The 19,559-nt window shown below is 37.0% G+C and overlaps 1 protein-coding gene across 2 annotated transcripts in view; it reads left to right on the top strand.

Annotated features, from left to right (window-relative positions):
- Nucleotides 1–16,649, top strand: part of LOC124555088 (EIN3-binding F-box protein 1-like) — a 577,244-nt gene extending 560,595 nt beyond the window's left edge. For both annotated transcript variants that reach the window (XM_047128883.1, XM_047128882.1), the window contains exons 6-7: nt 7,234–7,481; nt 15,583–16,649. In XM_047128883.1, the coding sequence (XP_046984839.1) occupies nt 7,234–7,481; nt 15,583–15,801 (467 nt within the window). In that variant the 3' untranslated portion in view covers nt 15,802–16,649. The remainder of the gene's footprint in view (nt 1–7,233; nt 7,482–15,582) is intronic.
- Nucleotides 16,650–19,559: the final 2,910 nt, after the last annotated feature.

Genomic DNA, 19,559 nt, shown 5'->3' with positions numbered 1-19,559 from the left:
AAGCACTTGTTTCATGGTGGCCATGAGCTCCGTCTGCTGCTCAACCAAAACCCGCACTAAATCCTCCATGCCGCGGATAAGCTGCGAAACCGGAACAACGATGCAACACGCGAAATAACGACCCTAGTAGTCGCCAATTGTGTAGTAGCACGGTTCACGTTTTCCGTCGCACTTCAGAGTAGACCGGGAACTGTCTCATAGGCATGCCCGATGTGAACTGACTGGGCACAGCCCGTACTGCCTGAGTTGTTGTTGTTCCGCTGGCAGAGGTCGCGGCCGAATTCTCGCGTGCCCTCTGGTGGATGGGACTCTATTTGCGGCAACTACCGTCCTTGACGCGCCGTGCCGATGTGCGCCTCCCGCAATCTTTCTGGTGGCTACTGCAGTGACATACTGAGAAAAGTTGTAAGGAAATCAAGAAATATGTATGTTAGAGAAGAAATTAACAACTCCAGCAATAAAATCAAATCAATATGGAATGTTGTTAGAAGGGAGACAGGAAAAGTAAACACTGGGGTAGGTAGCACTACTGTTAAAGAGAATGCGACCATCTTAACCAACAGTGCACAGGTAGCCAATGTATTTCACAATCACTTCTTAAGTGTAGGAGAAAAAATTGGTGAGGATAGTTCAAAAGAAAAATCCATGCAGTACATGGAAGAGTCAGTTTTGAAAAATTTTTGTCAGATTAAGTTTCATCTAACAAACTCTTGTGAAATAAGGAAAATTATTAAATCTTTGAAAAATAAATGTTCTGTTGGAGTAGATGACACCTCTAACAAGTTATTAAAACAATGTGGAGCAATTACAGCTGATGTTTTGAGTCACATATGTAATGCATCACTGACTCAGGGTATTTTTCCAGACAGGTTAAAATATGCCATTGTCAGGCCTCTCTACAAAAAGGGGGAAACCACAGATGTCAATAATTACCGGCCAGTATCCTTGCTTACAGCATTTTCAGAAATCTTTGAGAAAGTAATGTACTCAAGAATGGTTATCCATATCAGCAGTAATGTCATACTTAGTAAATCACAGTTCGGATTTCAGAAATGCTGTTCCACTGAGACAGCAATATAGAATTTCACTGTCCACATAATAGAGTCTTTAAATAGTAAAATGTCACCAGTAGGAATATTCTGTGACTTATCCAAAGCATTTGATTGTGTGAACCATGACATTATGTTAGAGAAATTACAATTCTATGGTATAAATGGAACAGCGTATGAGTAGTTTATGTCATATCTACAGAACAGGAAGCAAAAAGTCTCTTTATATGCTTCAAGTGATTCAAAGGAGTTTGCTACTTCATCTAATTGGGGTGAAATTACATTAGGTGTTCCACAAGGTTCGATCATGGGTCCCCTCCTGTTCTTGATATATGTGAATGACCTCCCTTCGTATAGACTAGATTAGATTAGATTTACTTTCATTCCAATTGATCCGTAGTGAGGAGGTCCTCCAGGATGTGGAACATGTCAGAAAAACAACAATACATGACAAATATTTACAACTAAAACAAATAAGCTAATGTACCATTCCACAGGTCCCAAGTGGAATGATAGTCATTTTTTAATGAACACTATATGAAAGAGTCATTTTTCAAATACTAATGCACTGAATTTAAAATAATTTTTTTATTTATTTATCAGGTAATAAACATGTAATACAACTACTATAATACTTAATTACAATGGACACATTACTGCACTGAAATAGTTGGTTTTACTGAGAAATTCATCAATGGAGTAGAAGGAGTTGACCACCAATAAATCCTTTAGGCTTTTCTTAAACTGAATTTCATTGGTTGTTAAGCTTTTTATGGTTGCTGGCAAGTTATTGAAAATGTGTGTTCCTGAATAATGCACACCTTTTTGTACAAGACTAAGTGACTTTAAATCCTTGTAAAGATTATTCTTATTTCTAGCATTTATTCCATGAATTGAGCTGTTAGTTTGAAAAAGTGATATATTTTTAATGACAAATTTCATTAAGGAATAAATATATTGGGAAGCAGTAGTTAGTATCCCTAGTTCCCTAAACAAGCTTCTGCAGGATGTTCTTGAGTTCACGCCACATATAACTCTTACTGCACGTTTTTGTGCTTGGAAAACTTTAGCTTGGCTTAATGAATTACCCAAAAAATAATCCCATATGACATTATGGAATGAAAGTAAGCATAGTATGCCAGCTTTTTCATTTTTATATCCCCTATGTCTGACAAAATTCGCATTGCAAACAGAGATTTGTTAAGATGCTTCAGCAGTTCTGTGGTGTGCTCCTTCCAGTTGAATTTATTATCAAGTTGTAATCCCAAGAATTTAACACTGTCCACTTCTTCTATCTTCTTGCCATCATATGTTAGACATATACTCGTGGGACACCCCTTACAAGTTCTGAACTGCATGTAAGTGTTTTTTTTTTCAAAGTTTAGTGACAAAGAATTGGCTAGGAACCAGTGATTAATGTCCACAAATATTTTATTAGCTGATCTTTCCAAGACTACACTTGATTTGCAATTTATTGCAATGTTTGTATCATCGTCAAATGAAATGAACTTGGCATCTGGTAATGTTACTGATGAAAGGTCATTGATATACACAAGAAAAAGTAAGGGCCCCAAATGGAACGTTGTGGGACCCGACATGTAATTAGTTCCCAGTTGGATGATGCCTGATAGCTTGATACATGTCTCTTTCCTAATAACATCCTTTGTTTCCTGCCAGAGATATAAGATTTGAACCATTTTGCAGCATCTCCTGTTACACTATAATATTCTAATTTACTGAAAAGGATATTGTGATTTACACAGTCAAATGCCTTTGACAGATCACAAAATATACCAGTTACCTGCAATTTTTTCTCTAATGAATTAAGCACATTTTCAGTGTAAGTGTAGATAGCCTTCTCAATATCAGAACCTTTTAGAAATCCAAACTGTGACTTTGACAGTATGTTATTAGAGATAAGATGGTTGTAAAGCCGACTGTACATTACTTTTTCTAAAATTTTTGAGAATGCTGGCAACAGTGAAATTGGACGGAAATTTGATGCTATTTCTTTATCTCCCTTCTTAAACAGTGGCTTAAACTTCAGCATATTTCAACCATTCAGGAAATATTCCACTGATAAATGACTGGCTACACGGATAGCTTAATATGCCACTTAGCTCAGAATCACATTCTTTAATTAACTTTGTTGTTATTTCATCATATCCACTAGATGTTTCCGATTTTAAAGATTTTTATGATGGGCATAATTTCTGTTGGGGTAGTGAGGGTCAAATTCATATTATGGAAGTTACTTGAAATGTCTGGTCCGAGGTATTCCATAGCAGCATCTACCGAACCTGACAACCCCATCTTTTCAGTAACCGTTATAAAATGTTTGTTAAAAAGTTCTGCAACACTATACACATCTGTCACCAGTGCATCATGTACTCTTAATGCTATTTGTTCCTCTTCGTGTCTGGTTCTACAGGTCTCCTCCTTCACTATATCCCATACTGTCTTTATTTTGTTATCTGATATGTCTATCTTTTCCTTGTAATATATATGCTTTGGTGTCCGTATTATAGTCTTTAATATTTTGCAGTATTTCTTGTAATATGCTATAGCATCAACATCGGAACTGTTTCGGATCAACAGACACAGTTTTCTTTTTGTTTTACAAGATACCCCTATTCCTTGAGTAATCCATGGCTTCTTCGTAGACTTTGCTTTAATCTTGGTAAGTTTTGGGGGAAAACAGTGTTCAAATAAGGTAAGCACTTTATTAGCAAGAGTGTTATATTTTTCATTCATGCCATGAGCACTGTAAACATCAGTCCAGTGAATGTCTCTGAGGAGCATCCTAAAACAATCAATTTTTGGCTTATTGATTACCCTCTTGAGCTCAGAGTTAACAGATTTTATATCCTGTTCAGTATTAACATTTAACAGAAGGAACTGCATGTCATGGTCTGAGAGGCCATTGACTATTGGCTTTGTAATATAATTTTGTTCATTGGACTTTCAATGGCTGTTTGTGAGCAAGTGGCTACCCTAGTAGGGAACTTTACAGTGGGAATTAAGTTGAATGATAATGTTGCTAACTCAAATAAGTTCTTATTGGGAGAGTCTTTAAGGAAATCTACATTGAAATCACCAGCAACCACTATTTCTTAGTTTTTGGTTGTTAAATGGGCCAGTACAGCTTCAAGGTGGTTTACAAACAGATTAAAGTTACCTGCAGGTGCTCGATATACACTTAATATTATGAAGGATTTTTTCTCAAATTCTAATTCTGTTGCACATGCTTCCATATGCTGTTCTAGGCAAAATTTATGAATGTCTATGTTCTTAAATTTATGACAGTTCCTGATGAATATGGCAACTCCTCCTTTCTCCATTTCTGATTCACAAAAGTGAGATGCTAACCTAAACCCTGTAACACTTAAAAGTCACCAGTGGTCACATGATGTTCAGAGAGGCAGATTATGTCAGCTGGGTTTGAAGACTCTAATTCATCTATGCAGATAGTTAATTCATTAATTTTATTTCTCAGTCCTCGAATATTTTGGTGCAATAAAGATAGCTGACATTTCACATTGACTGAGTTAAAATAGGGTAGAGTTAAAATATCTGCTGACTGTTGAAAATTCTTAACAATAGCTGTTTATGCTGATGTAATAAGCTGGAATAATGTTTTTTGATTTCTTTCTCAAACAGAAGGTTTTTCTCAGTTCTAACCTCTCTTAAAATTTGCTTTCTTTCCGTCCTCCCTACCCTAAAAAAAGGGTCTTTTCTGAACCCTATAACCACTGGTATTTTACCACTCATGACAGTGCCTCCCCCTTTTAACTTTCCTGCTATTTCCCCAGCCAATTTACCCTTCCCCTTCCTGTTGAGATAAAGGCCGTGCCTAGTATGTGAAACAAGATGCTGAACTGACACTGTTTACTGATGATACAAGCTGATTAATCCAGTAAAAGAAAGTCCGATAGAAAATGATACATATAAGGTCTTTGCAAAAGTTATTAATTGGTTTTCTGCAAATGGGCTTGCTCTGAACAGTGGACGTTACATTTCAGATGTGTTATGACCCGTGGTTCTAACCTTCATTCGATCCCTGCGAAACCCTACATTTCAGCAGCATAATGCATGACTGCATGTTACAGGTCCTGTATGGGCCTTTCTGAATACAGAAAATGTTCGACTGCTGCCCTGGCCAACACAATCTCCAGATCTCTCACCAATTGAAAACATCTGGTCAATGGTGTCCGAGCAACTGGCTCGTCACAATACGCCAGTCACTACTCTTGATGAACTGCGGTATAGTGTTGAAGCTGCATGGGCAGCTGTACCTTTACACACCATCCAAGCTCTGTTTCACTCAATGCCCAGGCGTATCAAGCCCGTTATTACGGCCAGAGGTGGTTGTTCTGGGTACTGATTTCTCGGGATCTATGCACCAAAATTGCATGAAAATGTAATCACATGTCAATTCTAGTATAATATATTTGTCCAATGAATACCCGTTTATCACCTGCATTTCTTCTTGGTGTAGCAATTTTAATGGTCAGTAGTGTAGTTAGAATAACGTGTGGGGTTCATAGTCACGCGTCTTGTAAGCATCTGCTTAAAAGGTTAGGAATTCTTTCAACTGCTTCACAGTACATTTGCTCAGTAATGAAATTTTTTCTCAACAACATGGGCCAATTTAAAATCAACAGCAACATTCATGATTACAATACCAGAAAAAAGAAAGACCTACACTATCCTTTACTTAACCTATCTTTGGCACAGAAAGGGGTAAAATATGCTGCTATAAAACTTTTTGATAAATTATCAGATGAAATAAAATGCCTGACAGACAGCAGTAATAGTTTCAAGAACAAATTGAAATCATACCTCCGTGACAACTCCTTCTATACCATAGATGAATTCTTGAATATGAGTAAATAAATCTGGAGATATAATATATGCATTTTGTGCCATTTAAGGGAATGGGATAGATAATAGAAATATTTAGGTATAACACTATAATGTAAAAAAACACAAACACACACACAAAAACAAAACAAAAAAAACCTTGTTTCCTGTGCGCATTTCTTGTGCATTGGACACGTTCCACACCATAACGGTTTTCCATGCTATTGATCAATGGAACATGTAACTAACTAACTTACAATTAATTTAGGTTCCTTGACACTATGAATGTGCCTCAGATCATTTTTCACTTTTATTGATAAGTCTCCAGTACATTAAATCAATGATCTCTATGTGTACATAATGAGGTAACAAAATTCTGATTCTTAACCGATAGTCCCACACAATGAATTGTATTGAAAGAGAAGCTCAATATGTACTAGTGCACAAAAAAAGCATAACAAGCAAAAGAGGAAAACGGAAAGTGACAAGAGAGTAATTAGTGTAAACAACTGTCAACATTTTCCCAGAAGCCTTATTGTGTTACTTACACACAAAAGACTCTAGTAGCAATTTTAAACCTAAAAGTATGATGTTATCATTTGGACCATGTTTTGTAGAGGAAAATCATTGGATCCCTTGAAGCAGGTCAAATACAGACTGCAAGTTCAGTCTTGTTCAGGGTGTCACTTCAAGGCCTCTTTTTTCCCCACTGGTAACTTTATTCACAGTTGGTAATAGCATGTATATGCAAAAAATGCCAATTTGCACCACTGTTCAGAGTCCATGTTAAACTGTAGATCCCCCTAGAATTGGTTGAGTAAATCAGTTCACAGATCGAAAGAAGACACTGTACTCCAGCTGTAGCGCGTGTGATTATGTATCATACGGTAGTTCTACCATAATTACTTCATTACAACTTCAGTAGGTCAGTTACTTACAGTTACCTTACTTTCCCCTATGTGGTGGTTTCTCAGTTGGATTTGGTATCTTTTAAAACTTTATTTAGTTATACAGCAAATAGTAGGCCTCACTCATTTTTTATGCATAATGTTGCCCACCTAATTGGTGGACTACTGGGACTCTCTACCTCCTGGTAGTTTATGGAGCTATAGAGTGGGTGATATAAATTTCTCATTATAAACTGCAAAATATGTGCTGCTGAAAACTGGCTGCCATCCTGTGCTAGTTTGACATTAATAAATGACATAATTTCCTAAATTAGTGGTGTATTTCAAAAGGGCATATTTCAACATATAAAGTCTGCAGAGCACTATATCTACCAGCCACTTTTTACATTAATGTTATGTTCTGACGGTTTCAGCAATTGGACGAGCATGCCCACAACTCTTAAATCTGGCCCTCTCAAATGTCGCAGAATACGAGGACATTGGAACTCCCAGTCCTGAATGTTTCAATCAGCTGCAGGCTCTTGAGCTCTGGTCAGACCCACAGGCTGACTTGGGACCCAACCTGTTTAGGCAACTCTTGCTCTTCAGCCCTTCATTACGTAACATACTGTTCAAAGGATGTGAGAACCTTACTGACAAATTGCTGAATGAGATTTTACAGGTAAAGAATTTCTTGTATTTATATAAACCAAGAAATATTATGCTACTGATGGTATAATATTTAATGGATTAACAATACTAACTGTAGTTCCTGCATGTGTGGTTTGTGCTTCTCAATCCTTTCTTTGGCAGTTTAATGCTGCAAAGTAGCTCACTCTAGGTATTTTTAGTTGGAAAGACAATAATAACCAGTTCAAGATGGCCATTTCTTAACATTGATATGAAAGTTAATCAATCACAAAAAATTATATGATTTCTTGGGTAAATGATGATCTTATACTCATTCCAAGAATTTTTACCATATAACCATTTCATCAGCATGGTATTTTATTTCAAGATACAGAATCTGTAAATACAAGGAAAATTGGCAAGTCAGAAAGAAAAACATCCATTAATCGAAAGTAACATTCAGTATCACAGAAAGACAGGCCTACAAATGTATATATCGAAGAATTGGAACAATGCTTTACAGAAAGATCCTAGGCAATCAATATTTTAACAAGTATCTAAAAATTAAGAGATTGTGTTATCAAAAGAGGACAAGGTTGGGCTGCATCAATAGTCAATAAAGGAGTATATATTCCTCTTTTAAAATCTGCTGCTATGTCAATCACTTTGAAGGTTCTAAAAGAAAGAAGAAAAAGAACTGTCACAGGAAATTCAGACATACGTGCAGCAGTCGAAAAGTTTCTAGCCCAAGATAGTTACCGTAATGTCTCACACAACCACCACCACCCACTATTATGGTGACCCTTTGTGGGTATGCAAGGCAAATTTCGTGGCTCCAGCTTCATTAGTTTTGCTGGTAGGATGCGTTGTATACTGTAGTGTAAGCAAAATTGTGAATATCAAGGGAATCAAGAACTGTGCTATGATTGAATATCTTCATCTGAAGGGAATAATGCCAACAGAGAAAATGTGAAATACACTTAAAGACAGTTCTTTGTCTTATGCTACAGTGAAAAACTGGGTGTCCGACTTCAAACATGGAATAACGAGTGTGAAATATGCACCAAGAAGTGGGACCTGTGACCATTGCCACTGATGAAACAGTGACTGCAATTCACAATACAATTTTGCAGGATCATCAAACAACATTGCAGCACATTGAAACCACATTTGGAATCTGCTGTGGGCATGCTCATGACATTGTTGTGCATATTTTGGGAATGCGGAAAGTTTTATCTCAGTGGGTCCCAAAAGACTTGAATGCAGATCAGAGATGGGAGCATGTGCAGTGTTGTGAAGAAATCATCCATCAATCTGAAGCAGATGAAGACGGCTTTCTTGCAAGGTATGTGACTGTGAACATGGGTTCACCACCTTGATCCTGAGACAAAACAACAGCCGCTTCAATGTAAACATTCACCATCCACTACCCCAAAAAATTCTGGGTGAAAAATTAGCCAGTAAGATGATTGTGTCGGTCTTCTGGGATGTAGAAGGGGTAATTATCATGGATTACTTGCAAAAGGGTGTAACTCTCAACGCATCATTCAATTGCACCCTCCTGCACTGTTTGAGAGAAGAGATAAAGAAAAAAAAGGCGCAGAATTCTTTTGCATCAAGACAATGCAACAGCACACAAAGCTCTGACAACACTGGAAACTCTGCAGGACTGCAGGTTTGAATTGTTATGTCATCCATCATATTCTCCAGATTTGGCTCCATCAGACTTTTTTCTTTTCCCAAACCTAAATAAGACCTCAAAGGATGATGATTTAACACTGATTATATTGAAAAATAAATTGTTGTTATGAAATTTCTGTCATTCTTTATTTTTTAGGCTAGAAACTCTTCAATTCCCACTCATATTATTGTTATAACTGTGCATCAGTGACTCTCTGTGGAGATACCCACATATGCTCTTACATTTGACATTCTGCCAGAATGAAATAAGAAGGAAGTTAATAAGAAAATTGCCTGTTGTAATACTCTATGTTATTATGAAGGCATTTGCTTGTGTAGACCATAAAATTCTATGTGGAAAATTAAATTTGTGATATTAATAGCATCAGCCATGTGGACTGAGTCTTACCTTCATGACAGAAAGCAGGTGGGTACATTGACAAAATGTGTAACATGAATAAAACTAAACTCAGCACAGGGGAATGTAAAACATGAAGACTCACATGGTTTCATACTGGACCCATTTCTACTCTCAAAGTAGACAACAGCACATCTTCCAGAGACCTTTTCCAAGATATTGATATTGTTACATTTCCTTCCCAGTATTCCCTCATGAAGCTATTTGCAAAGAGTGAAAATCTGTTGCAGTGCAACTGTAATTTATACAGCTACAATACAAAAAGTAATTTTTATATGCATTTTGTCTTCTTATGTATGGTTGACACTGGCTTCTGTATTACATTGTAATGGTCATAATCAAGTTTCCATTATACAGAAAGCGAATAACTGTGAATACTTGCAAATTCAGAAGAAAACCAAACACAATTGATTAGCCACTGCTTCTACAAATAACTGATTATCTAAGTTCAAGGACTGAAGATTCCTATTAGCTGTATGACAACTAGCAGTGGTGATTGTAAATAGACCACTGTTGTAACAAATTTAGACAACTATTAATCTATGTGACAGTTTAAAATGGTTTACTGGATAAGGATTTGAATATAAATCCCTTTTCAGCAAGCAATGTGCTACCAATTATACCAACTAAGCATTCTTCCTCAACCAACTCAAAGATTCAACTTATCATAAGTTCCTCCATTTCTTTTCCACCCTGTGATAAATTTTTGTATGTCCTTGAAGATTCTCCTTTATGATACTGTCTACAGAACACTATGAGTCAATGAGTGAAAGAGGTTATGAAGATGGAGTACTAAATGTATCTTCAGCTAGCTACGTAAGTTTACAGGACAAAATATAAATTGCTCCTTCAGGCAGCCCACTAGTCACTTTGGTGCCATGTACATAGTGTACAACTGGTATGAGGCAGTAATGTGACCCTCCACTGGTGACCCAAGTCATAGCAGTGAAGTGGTGCATATGTGCCAGTCAGTTGTATGGAATCAGTGCAGTGTGATTGGTCAACATGAAGATGTGACAGGACCGCAGCAATGAGCTACAGTGTTTGGACATGCCCACGACTATACCATGAATGAAGTTGCCCGATTTGTTGGTGTATCAGATCACAGATAGTACAACATGTCATCAAGGAATGGCTTACCACTCACAGCTGTTTAAGACGGTGTAAACACAGTGGTCGTAGAAAGAGCCTAACTGACAGGGACTGGAGATGAGTGTCACACCTTCTGAATTACAGTCTAGTTTCAAATATGACAGAAATTGCTGCTGTCAGTGAATTCAGGTCCACTCAGACAGTTCCTGAGAAGCCATTGCAAAGGAAACTGCAAGCAATGGACATTTGGATTTGGGTACACCACAAAAGTCTGCTGTTCACAGTCACAGAGAAAGCTGCATGTGTAACTACTACTAGGTGGTGTATTACATCACAGCTGTTCAGGAAAAGCATGGTGTCATGCTATTTTTTAAAAAAAGCCTGGACACTCCACTGCATTTTAATAGTGTATGAAGAATATAAGTTTTGACTGAAAGTCAAGTATGTCTGTTTGATAAATTGATAGTACTATAAAGTTGAAAACTGGTACACAACTGTTAATGTTCAGCAGTGAAGAATACAAAATAAAGGGGTATTTTGACCCACACAATGGCAACCATTGTGGCACACTATCGTCATTCAGAAAATCTGTGTATGCTGTGGCCCCACTGCAACTAAAATATTGGAACAATCAATTTAGAAAGAACAAAGAAAGGAAGATAATGGTTTAAGGTACCATCAACATCAAGATATTAGGGATTGAGCAAAACCTCATACTAATCAAGAATGGCAAAGGAAATAGTCCATGCAATTTCAGAGGAACCATCCCAGCATTCAATTAAAGGGATTTAGGGAAATCACAGAAAACCTAATGCTGGATGGCCACATGGGCATTTTAACCACTACGCTCCTGAATATGACTCCATTGTCTTACTTAAATGTGAGAAATTAAACTGTAACTAATATTGGGTTGGAAATGACTAGAAATATACAAAGTATTTATGAAACAGGCTTTGAGAGGAGACCAGAAAGACGGTGAATAATAAAAGAGAATCAAGAATACATATTAAAAGAAAACGAGGACTACAGAATGTAATTGAGTAAAAATGTGGGACTAAGATGCTGGATGAAACAAAAAGCAAATCATAACAATACACAAGAACCTCCAAGTATGAAGCAAAATAAACTGAAAATTTAGCCAAGCTACTTCTGACTGCTTAGTCCTAAACAGTCAAGATTTGCCTACAATGGACAAGCATAACTTTGCATTAGCCTCCCCCAGCAACTGGTGGTCATGGAATTCGACGTAATGGTTGTACAATACATGAATGCCATCCTCCAGCTGGTAGTACAACCATATCAGCAGGCATATTGGCGAGGCATTCATCTTCATGAATGACAATTTGTGCCCCCATCATGCACATCTTGTGAATGACTTCCTTCAGGATAACGTCATCGCTCGACTAGAGTGGCCAGCATGTTCTCCAGACAGGAACCCTATCAAACACGCCTAGGATAGATTGAAAAGGGCTGTTTATGGATGACATGACCCACCAACCACTCTGAGGGGTCTATGCCGAATTGCCATTGAGGGGTGGGACAATCTGGATCAACAGTGCCTTGATGAACTTGTGGATAGTATGCCACGACAAATACAGGCATGCATCAGTGCAAGAGGACACTCTACTGGGTATTAGAGGTACCAGTATGTATAGCAATCTGGACTACCACCTCTGAAGGTCTCGCTGTATGGTGGTAAATGATGTTTATGTTGATCTCTATTCCAATTTTCTGTACTGGTTCCAGAACTCTCAGAACCGAGGTGATGCAAAACTTTTTTTGATGTGTGTAGATATTAGACCATGTAACTAAGAATTAAACCCCAATGTTTTATCTGGAAACATATTATGTGGCATGAACACAGTACTTTCTAGTTTAGGATATGATTTCATTAACTTCATCAATAGTAGGCAATGATTTTCCATGTCATGTTTATATTGCGTTTTGAATTTTTGTCATTTCCATTTTTGTACTAATGTTATTACCTACATATAATGTTTCATGCAAATAATGGACCAGTAATAAAAATTTTATGATCAATAGTGAATTCCAACCAAAAATCTAAATATTGTATAAAAAGCATTCTGGTAAATTTTCAAAGCAACAGAAAATTACATTTGAAGACAGAATGTGTACTTTCATACACATATATGCACATGATGTAAATGTAACATCTGTTCTATTAAGAATGGTAGAAATATAGTAAACATTTAACTGCTTTGAAGTACATTTACTTCATAAATAAATACATTGATGGAAAAAAATTGCAACACCAAAAAATAGTTAATGTAGAGTAATTAAATTTCAGGCATACATTTGTCTAGGTAACATTTTTAAGTGATTAACATTGTAAGATCATAGGTTAATGTAAGGGTGAGATAAGCCATTGCAAATGTGAAATGCTGGTACATTAATAACCAGTGTAACTGCCAGTATGATGAATGCAAGTGTGTAAACATGCATGCATTGCATTGTACAGTTGTCAGATATCAGTTTGTGGGATGGAGTTCCATGCTTGTTGCACTTGCTCAGTCAATACAGTGACAGTTAATGCTGGTTGTGGATGATGCTGGAATTGTCAGCCAATGATGTCCCAATGTGCTCAATTGGAGATAGATCTGGTGATCAAGCAGGCCAAGGCAACATATCAACACACTATAGAGCATTTTGGGTTACTAGAGTGGTATGTGGATGCACTTTATCCTGTTGGAAAACACTCCCTGACATGCTGTTCATGAATGGCAGCAAAACAGGTCAAAATCACCAGACTGATGCAAAAATATGCAGTGACAGTGTGTGGGATGACCATAAGAGTGCTTCTGGTGTCATACAAATTCGTATCCCAGACCATAACTCCAGGTGTAGGTCCAGTGTGTCTAGAATGTATACAGGATGGTTGCAGGCCCTCAACTGACCCCCTCCTAACCAACACATGGCCATCACTGGCACTGAGGTATAACCAGCTTTCATCAGAAAACACAACAGACCTCCACCTTGCCCTCCAGTGAGCTCTCGCTTGACACCACTGAAGTACGCAAATGGCTGTGGTTGGGCTCAACGGGCTGCATGCTCAAAGGTGTCTGGCTCAGAGCTGTCCCTGAAGTAACAAATTTGTAACAGTTTGATGTGTCACTGTGGTGCCAACTGCTTCTCAAATTGCTGCTGCAGATACAGTACAATGTGCCACAGTCATAGGCTGATGGTCTTCCCTTGCAGTAGTGTTATGTGGCCATCTGGAGCCCAGTTTTCTTATGGTCATACATTCTCATGACCATTGCTGCCAGCAATCATGTACAGTGGCTACATTGTTGACAAGTCTTCCTGGAGTATCGCAGAAGGTACATCCAGCTTCTCATAGTCCTATTACATGTCCTCATTCAAAGTCAGTGTGGTGTTGATAATGGCATCTTTGTTGCCTTAAAAGCGTTCTTGACTATCAACAACCCATTATGTCCAATGTCAAAGGTAACTAGTGCTCGTGACCATTATAGCATGTGTTTAAAGCAAACCTGATTTGCATCCTCATAGTGGTGCTACTAGGGCCACTCTTCTGCAACTCGTGTAAAATTTGAATGAACATTATCTTTCAGATGTAGAAACACATCTTCCAACTTTCGTTTATGTTGCACAACTCCTTCTTGGCTCTGCAATTTTTTTCCATCAGTGTACATATACAGGGTGAGTCAGTGATAATGTCACAAACTTTTACAGATGATGAAGAAGGGTAGATGTACCTACTTGAGGTAAGGGACCCTGGTCCAGAAAAACCAAGTCAAAAGTTATAAGCAACAACCATTCTAATATCTCTGTCAGTGGAATACTTTTGCCGGTACTGTTATTTCTAAGATTGTAGGATAGGCAACTTTCAGAGGTGGTAGATGGACCTAAACAAGGAAAAAGAAGTCTAGTAACCATGCACTGTAAAATGCATACCTCAAAAGCTAGACCGATAACCTTAGCAGTTTGGTCCTATAGGAACTTACCACCATCAAAAGTCATGAGCACTTGTTGATCTTCAATATTGTGAAACATCACTTCTACTACAGACTATTTGATTTCTATAGTTTTGAAGGAAACAGAGTGGATCAAAACAAAGAAAAAAGTTCAGTAAATATGGGCTCTAAAATGCATACTTTAAGAGGTATTGGCACTTGCTCAGTAGATGAGATGTTTTTCACAGTAGCTCTTAAGGTGTGCATTTTAGAGCTGATATTTACTAGACTTTTTTCTAATTTTGGTCTATGCTACCACCTCTGAAAGATGCCTACCCCAGTCTTAACAACAGCAGCACTGGCACATGTATTTGACTGTCAGAGGTAAAGGTATTAGAAAAATTTCCACTTATGACGTTCAACTCAATCATTTCTGGACTAGGGTCCTTTAACTCAAACTGAATCATTTACCCTTCTCCATCATCCTTGAAAGTTTGTAACGTCATCATGGAATCACCCTACAGAAATACCAAAATGCTCCCTTGTCCAGCAAATAACTCACACATTATATAATGAAACACCTGTAGGTAATGTGTGATCCAGTCATTTTAGAAATGAGGATTCTATCTACTAAAATTTATTATGTAACAGCTTGATTTCCTCCTGTCTTTCTGCCAATTACTTGCTCTTTATATGTAGTGTAATTTTTTAATTCCTGAAGGACAATACTACTTTTTGGGAAGGTGAAATTTCCAACTGTTCACAAAGACTGTTCAAGGCAAGTCCTAGTACAAACAAAAATTCTGCAGTAGTAATATAAACAATATTCTCCAGTATACAACTGTGGTGACCTATTTCTGAGACACTGCACTAAATTTCTAACATCTTTACACCCTTTAACTTGAAGTGACATTTTTCCCAGTGAACATTGTTTACCATTTAGATGTGAGAACAGGTTCTGTGAAAGTTCATTGAATAGTTAAAAACTAACAATAGCAATAACTGGATATTATGCTGCTTTTTTTTTCCAGATCAATCCAATGAAGAATATTTCACATGTAACTCTGGACCACTGTCATGGGCTTACAAACCAAAGTCTCCATTATCTTCTTGACTTGGACAATGAACTAGCTGTTATCAGGATATGGTGCTGCCAGGGGATCAACAAACATCATAATAATGAACTCATGCGCAGAATCTGTGATGAAAATATGGATGTGTATCTTGAATGGTTCCAATATGATGAATAAATAGTTCCTATTTAATTTTTAACAAAAATAAGTTAGCTTAAATGCCTGCACATTTTAACAAATGCTTAACTACAAGCAACAAGATTTAACACTATGTGCCAAGTTATCACAGTCTCTCATACAGTATGAAATTTGATCCAGATGAACAGCGAGTTGGGATGGCACACAAAGAGAAAGAGGAATAAATGTCAGTATTTTCTTTGTTTTGAGCTGTGTAAAAAAATATGCAGTGAAAAAAGATGTATATAATTTGTTTTGATTCACATTTAATCATAAACACAATTTACATTAACCCACTATTAATTTATTCAAACTATTGGTGAAACAGTTTGGATTAACAATACTACTGTGGTCAGTTTCAGGGCACTTATTTCATACTCATTAGGTATTCAAACACTTCTACTGACAACAATAATTCATAAAGGTAGTAATGCTTCATTTTCTTTAGAAAATCTGTGATTTTGAAAAAGAGTCTATTATCTCCCCAAGAATTATTTACAGCATAAAGTACTATGACTTTTGTTATTTGAATCAATGTTTTCTCAAATTAATACACAATAGCAAATGACAAAAAAATGAAAATAAGAATATTATGAAGTACAAGCTGACACACTGGCTTCAGCTGCAAAATTGCTAAACTTATATTTCCAGCATAGCAGTTAAACATACTGAATACTATGGCTCTTAGGGGTATTGCACACTGCTTTAATTATGTGTTCCCTTAAAGTGTAGGTCTGCAGTGTCTCGCTGAAAGTCTGTGAAATTTCATTAGATGTGGATTAGTCCATAAAATGATTTAGGTGTCACATGAGATCTTCTATATTTCAATAAAAGTTTATTGTGTCTAATTGAAGTTCAGCCTAATTACACATTCCTTTGAGACAACAGATCTTGAATCTTATCAGAGCAGATGCACCACAAAACTGGCATGAATTATTCCTTTGTAAAACAAAACAAATTCACATATCCACCCAACACAGATTATTCAATGAACAGCTAATAATCCTGCTAGAATTCTGTCACCCAAATTCACTGGTCAAACCAACTGCAAATCTAAACATAATTCACAATGTCACTGACATTAAATATCTCCATACTTCTATACGGTTCAGTAAAGTGGGCAATTTGCCCCTCAGGTCACTGTTCATCATGTGGTAGCTACCATACAAAACACAACTGCCACAACAAACTGCTGACCCTTCTTACCACACAACTGGTCACCACCCTGCTCTCATGCTAACTGCCCCCACTGACCACAACTACCTACACTCATGGCTTCCTGTCCTCCCATAGACTCTCCCTAGACCCGACATCACATATCAACATCACATATCAACATCCGCCCCATTAGCTGAATGGTCAACGCATTGGATTGCCATGCTCGAGGCCCCGGGTTCGATTCCTGGCTGGGGAGGGAGATTTTCTCCCCTTAGGGACTGGGTGTTGTGCTGTCCTCATCATCATTTCATCCCCAATGTCAATGCGCAGGTTGCCCAATGTGGTGTCACACTCAATAAGACCTGCACTTGGCACTCAAACTTCCCGCCTGGGAACTCCCGGTCACTGACGCCATACGCTCATTTCCATTTTTTTGCATCTCACAAGTACAGCATAAGTTATTTAAATTGTTAATCATTCATTAATATAGTCTACACATGCATGCTAATGCAACAAAACAATTAATACTAAGTGGATGACTCCAGAATGATTGGTAACCAAGTTACATGCTATTAACTATTTGTTCTGAAATTGCATAATTTATAAAACAAATTAAATGTGCATACAAGACAAAATATTCCTAAGTGTTCAGTGTTGTTCTGAAAGGAAATTGTCTTCTATTTCTCATCTTGTATTCGGATGTGAGTTATTCACCATCATTTTCTCCTAATTTGCATATTTAACTGTATCATAATTAATCAACAGCTTATCCACTTAAATATGAATCAGCTGCATCTTCTGATTTTGATTTATATTGTTATTGTGGTCTTAGAACGGCATGTTGCCAAGTGTCAATCTGTACCTTACCCCTAAGTGACAATAAGATAATTAATTCTATTATTCTACCACCTCACACTATGGTACCTGTGTCAGGTATTGCATGTAAGTGCTGTGCAGCTAAACAGATTGATCTTAACAGAAGCTAATCACTGACTTCTGGTTTGTCACAATCTGATTAATATTAATAAAGATATAACTTTTAATAGAGCCAGAGCACTTCATATAGTGTAATTTCTAAAGTAATTGTTCCAAAGTAAAGGCGTTACTATCAGCAATTCTGTCCTTTTACCCTCTTTGTGTTGGTATATTTCCCTATTATTTATTTTATCTGCCACGTATACTTATATATTCACTCAATACAAATCTGCTCCATCATTCACCAGAGTATGCTGAGCTCAGAATAGAAGCCATCTCCTGCCTCCAGAATACTAGTTTCCAAAGGCTTTTCCCAGACATCATTGTTATGGTGTTTGAGTGCTACCTGCCTCCCACCTACAGCCACTCGCTGTCCAGCTGGGCCCTCCCATGAGTTTATAGCTTACTAGAATTCATCTTCTCTGTACAGAAAGGGCCCATGCCAAAATCTGCCAATTTACAGATGACATACAAATACCTATTCATTAGAAACAAGAGTTTGTTTACAGAGGATTCGCAAACCACACTATTTTTGCGGTTATGGAGAAAGAGAAAAGAAGACAAATATATGGCAAATTGTTACAGTTTTGACATTGTTGCTGTGTCCCTTTTAACCTAAGGACCTACATGTACTTTCTGATATTTGCCAGGGAGCTCCTTTCTCTCCATCTCCCTCTTTGACCTTAAAAGTACAAAACCTTGCATCTGATAGTGCAAATCTATTTTGTGCACTAACTGGCAACAAGTGGTTTATTTCATTCCAGCAAATGAAGAAATTTTAGATAGATTTTTATGGTCTGTATGCATAATGTGTTTTTACACACACACACACACACACACACACACACACACACACACACACACGCACACACACACACGATATGCCGCTATATTGAGACTTCCCCATCTCAACTCCCATGTTCCCGGTTTAAAAATGTCATACATGTGAAACACATGAATGAAAAAGATTCACAAGAATCTGTATTCTTATAGACAAGTTTATATCCCTGTTACATTACATAGGAAGAATGGTAAGATTACTCATATGTTCATAAAGTATTTCAGAGTTTAATTGCCAGAATGTGAAGAAAGCATAAGAAAATCTAATGTTTGGCAAACATGTTGTATTTAAGATTTATTCCACCAACCTGCAAAGGTTTTCCTCAGCTGAGTACACCACCTGACTTAAAATGTAAAGGTGTGACATCTTCAGTATACATTCACGAGAACTGTGCGTATTTTTCTGTAAAAATAATTCATGATGTAAGCAGTTAATATTAAAATTTTTATCTCTTGGATTCCATTGCAGCCTTATGATTAGTACCATAAAGTAACAGTTTCTTAAATTGACATAAATAATAATAATTCTTATTAGTCCAAAATAACTTTACAGCCTTGGTCATCATATTTATTTAATTAACATCACATTAATAAAGTCATACTATAAATATGATGGAACATATGTGAAACAATAGCACATAAAATATTATGGTTTGGATATCATTAAGTAAATTTACTACTGCAAATATACTTGATCTAGTAAAGTAGTAACATAGAAAATGGAGTTCAGAAATCATTGAGTATATACATCTCCTAATTAATAACTGTTTTAACTTGTACTTAAA

Source organism: Schistocerca americana, chromosome X, assembly GCF_021461395.2.
Source record: "Schistocerca americana isolate TAMUIC-IGC-003095 chromosome X, iqSchAmer2.1, whole genome shotgun sequence".
NCBI classification, from domain to species: Eukaryota; Metazoa; Arthropoda; class Insecta; order Orthoptera; family Acrididae; genus Schistocerca; species Schistocerca americana.
This window is presented reverse-complemented; position numbering and strand designations above follow the sequence as displayed.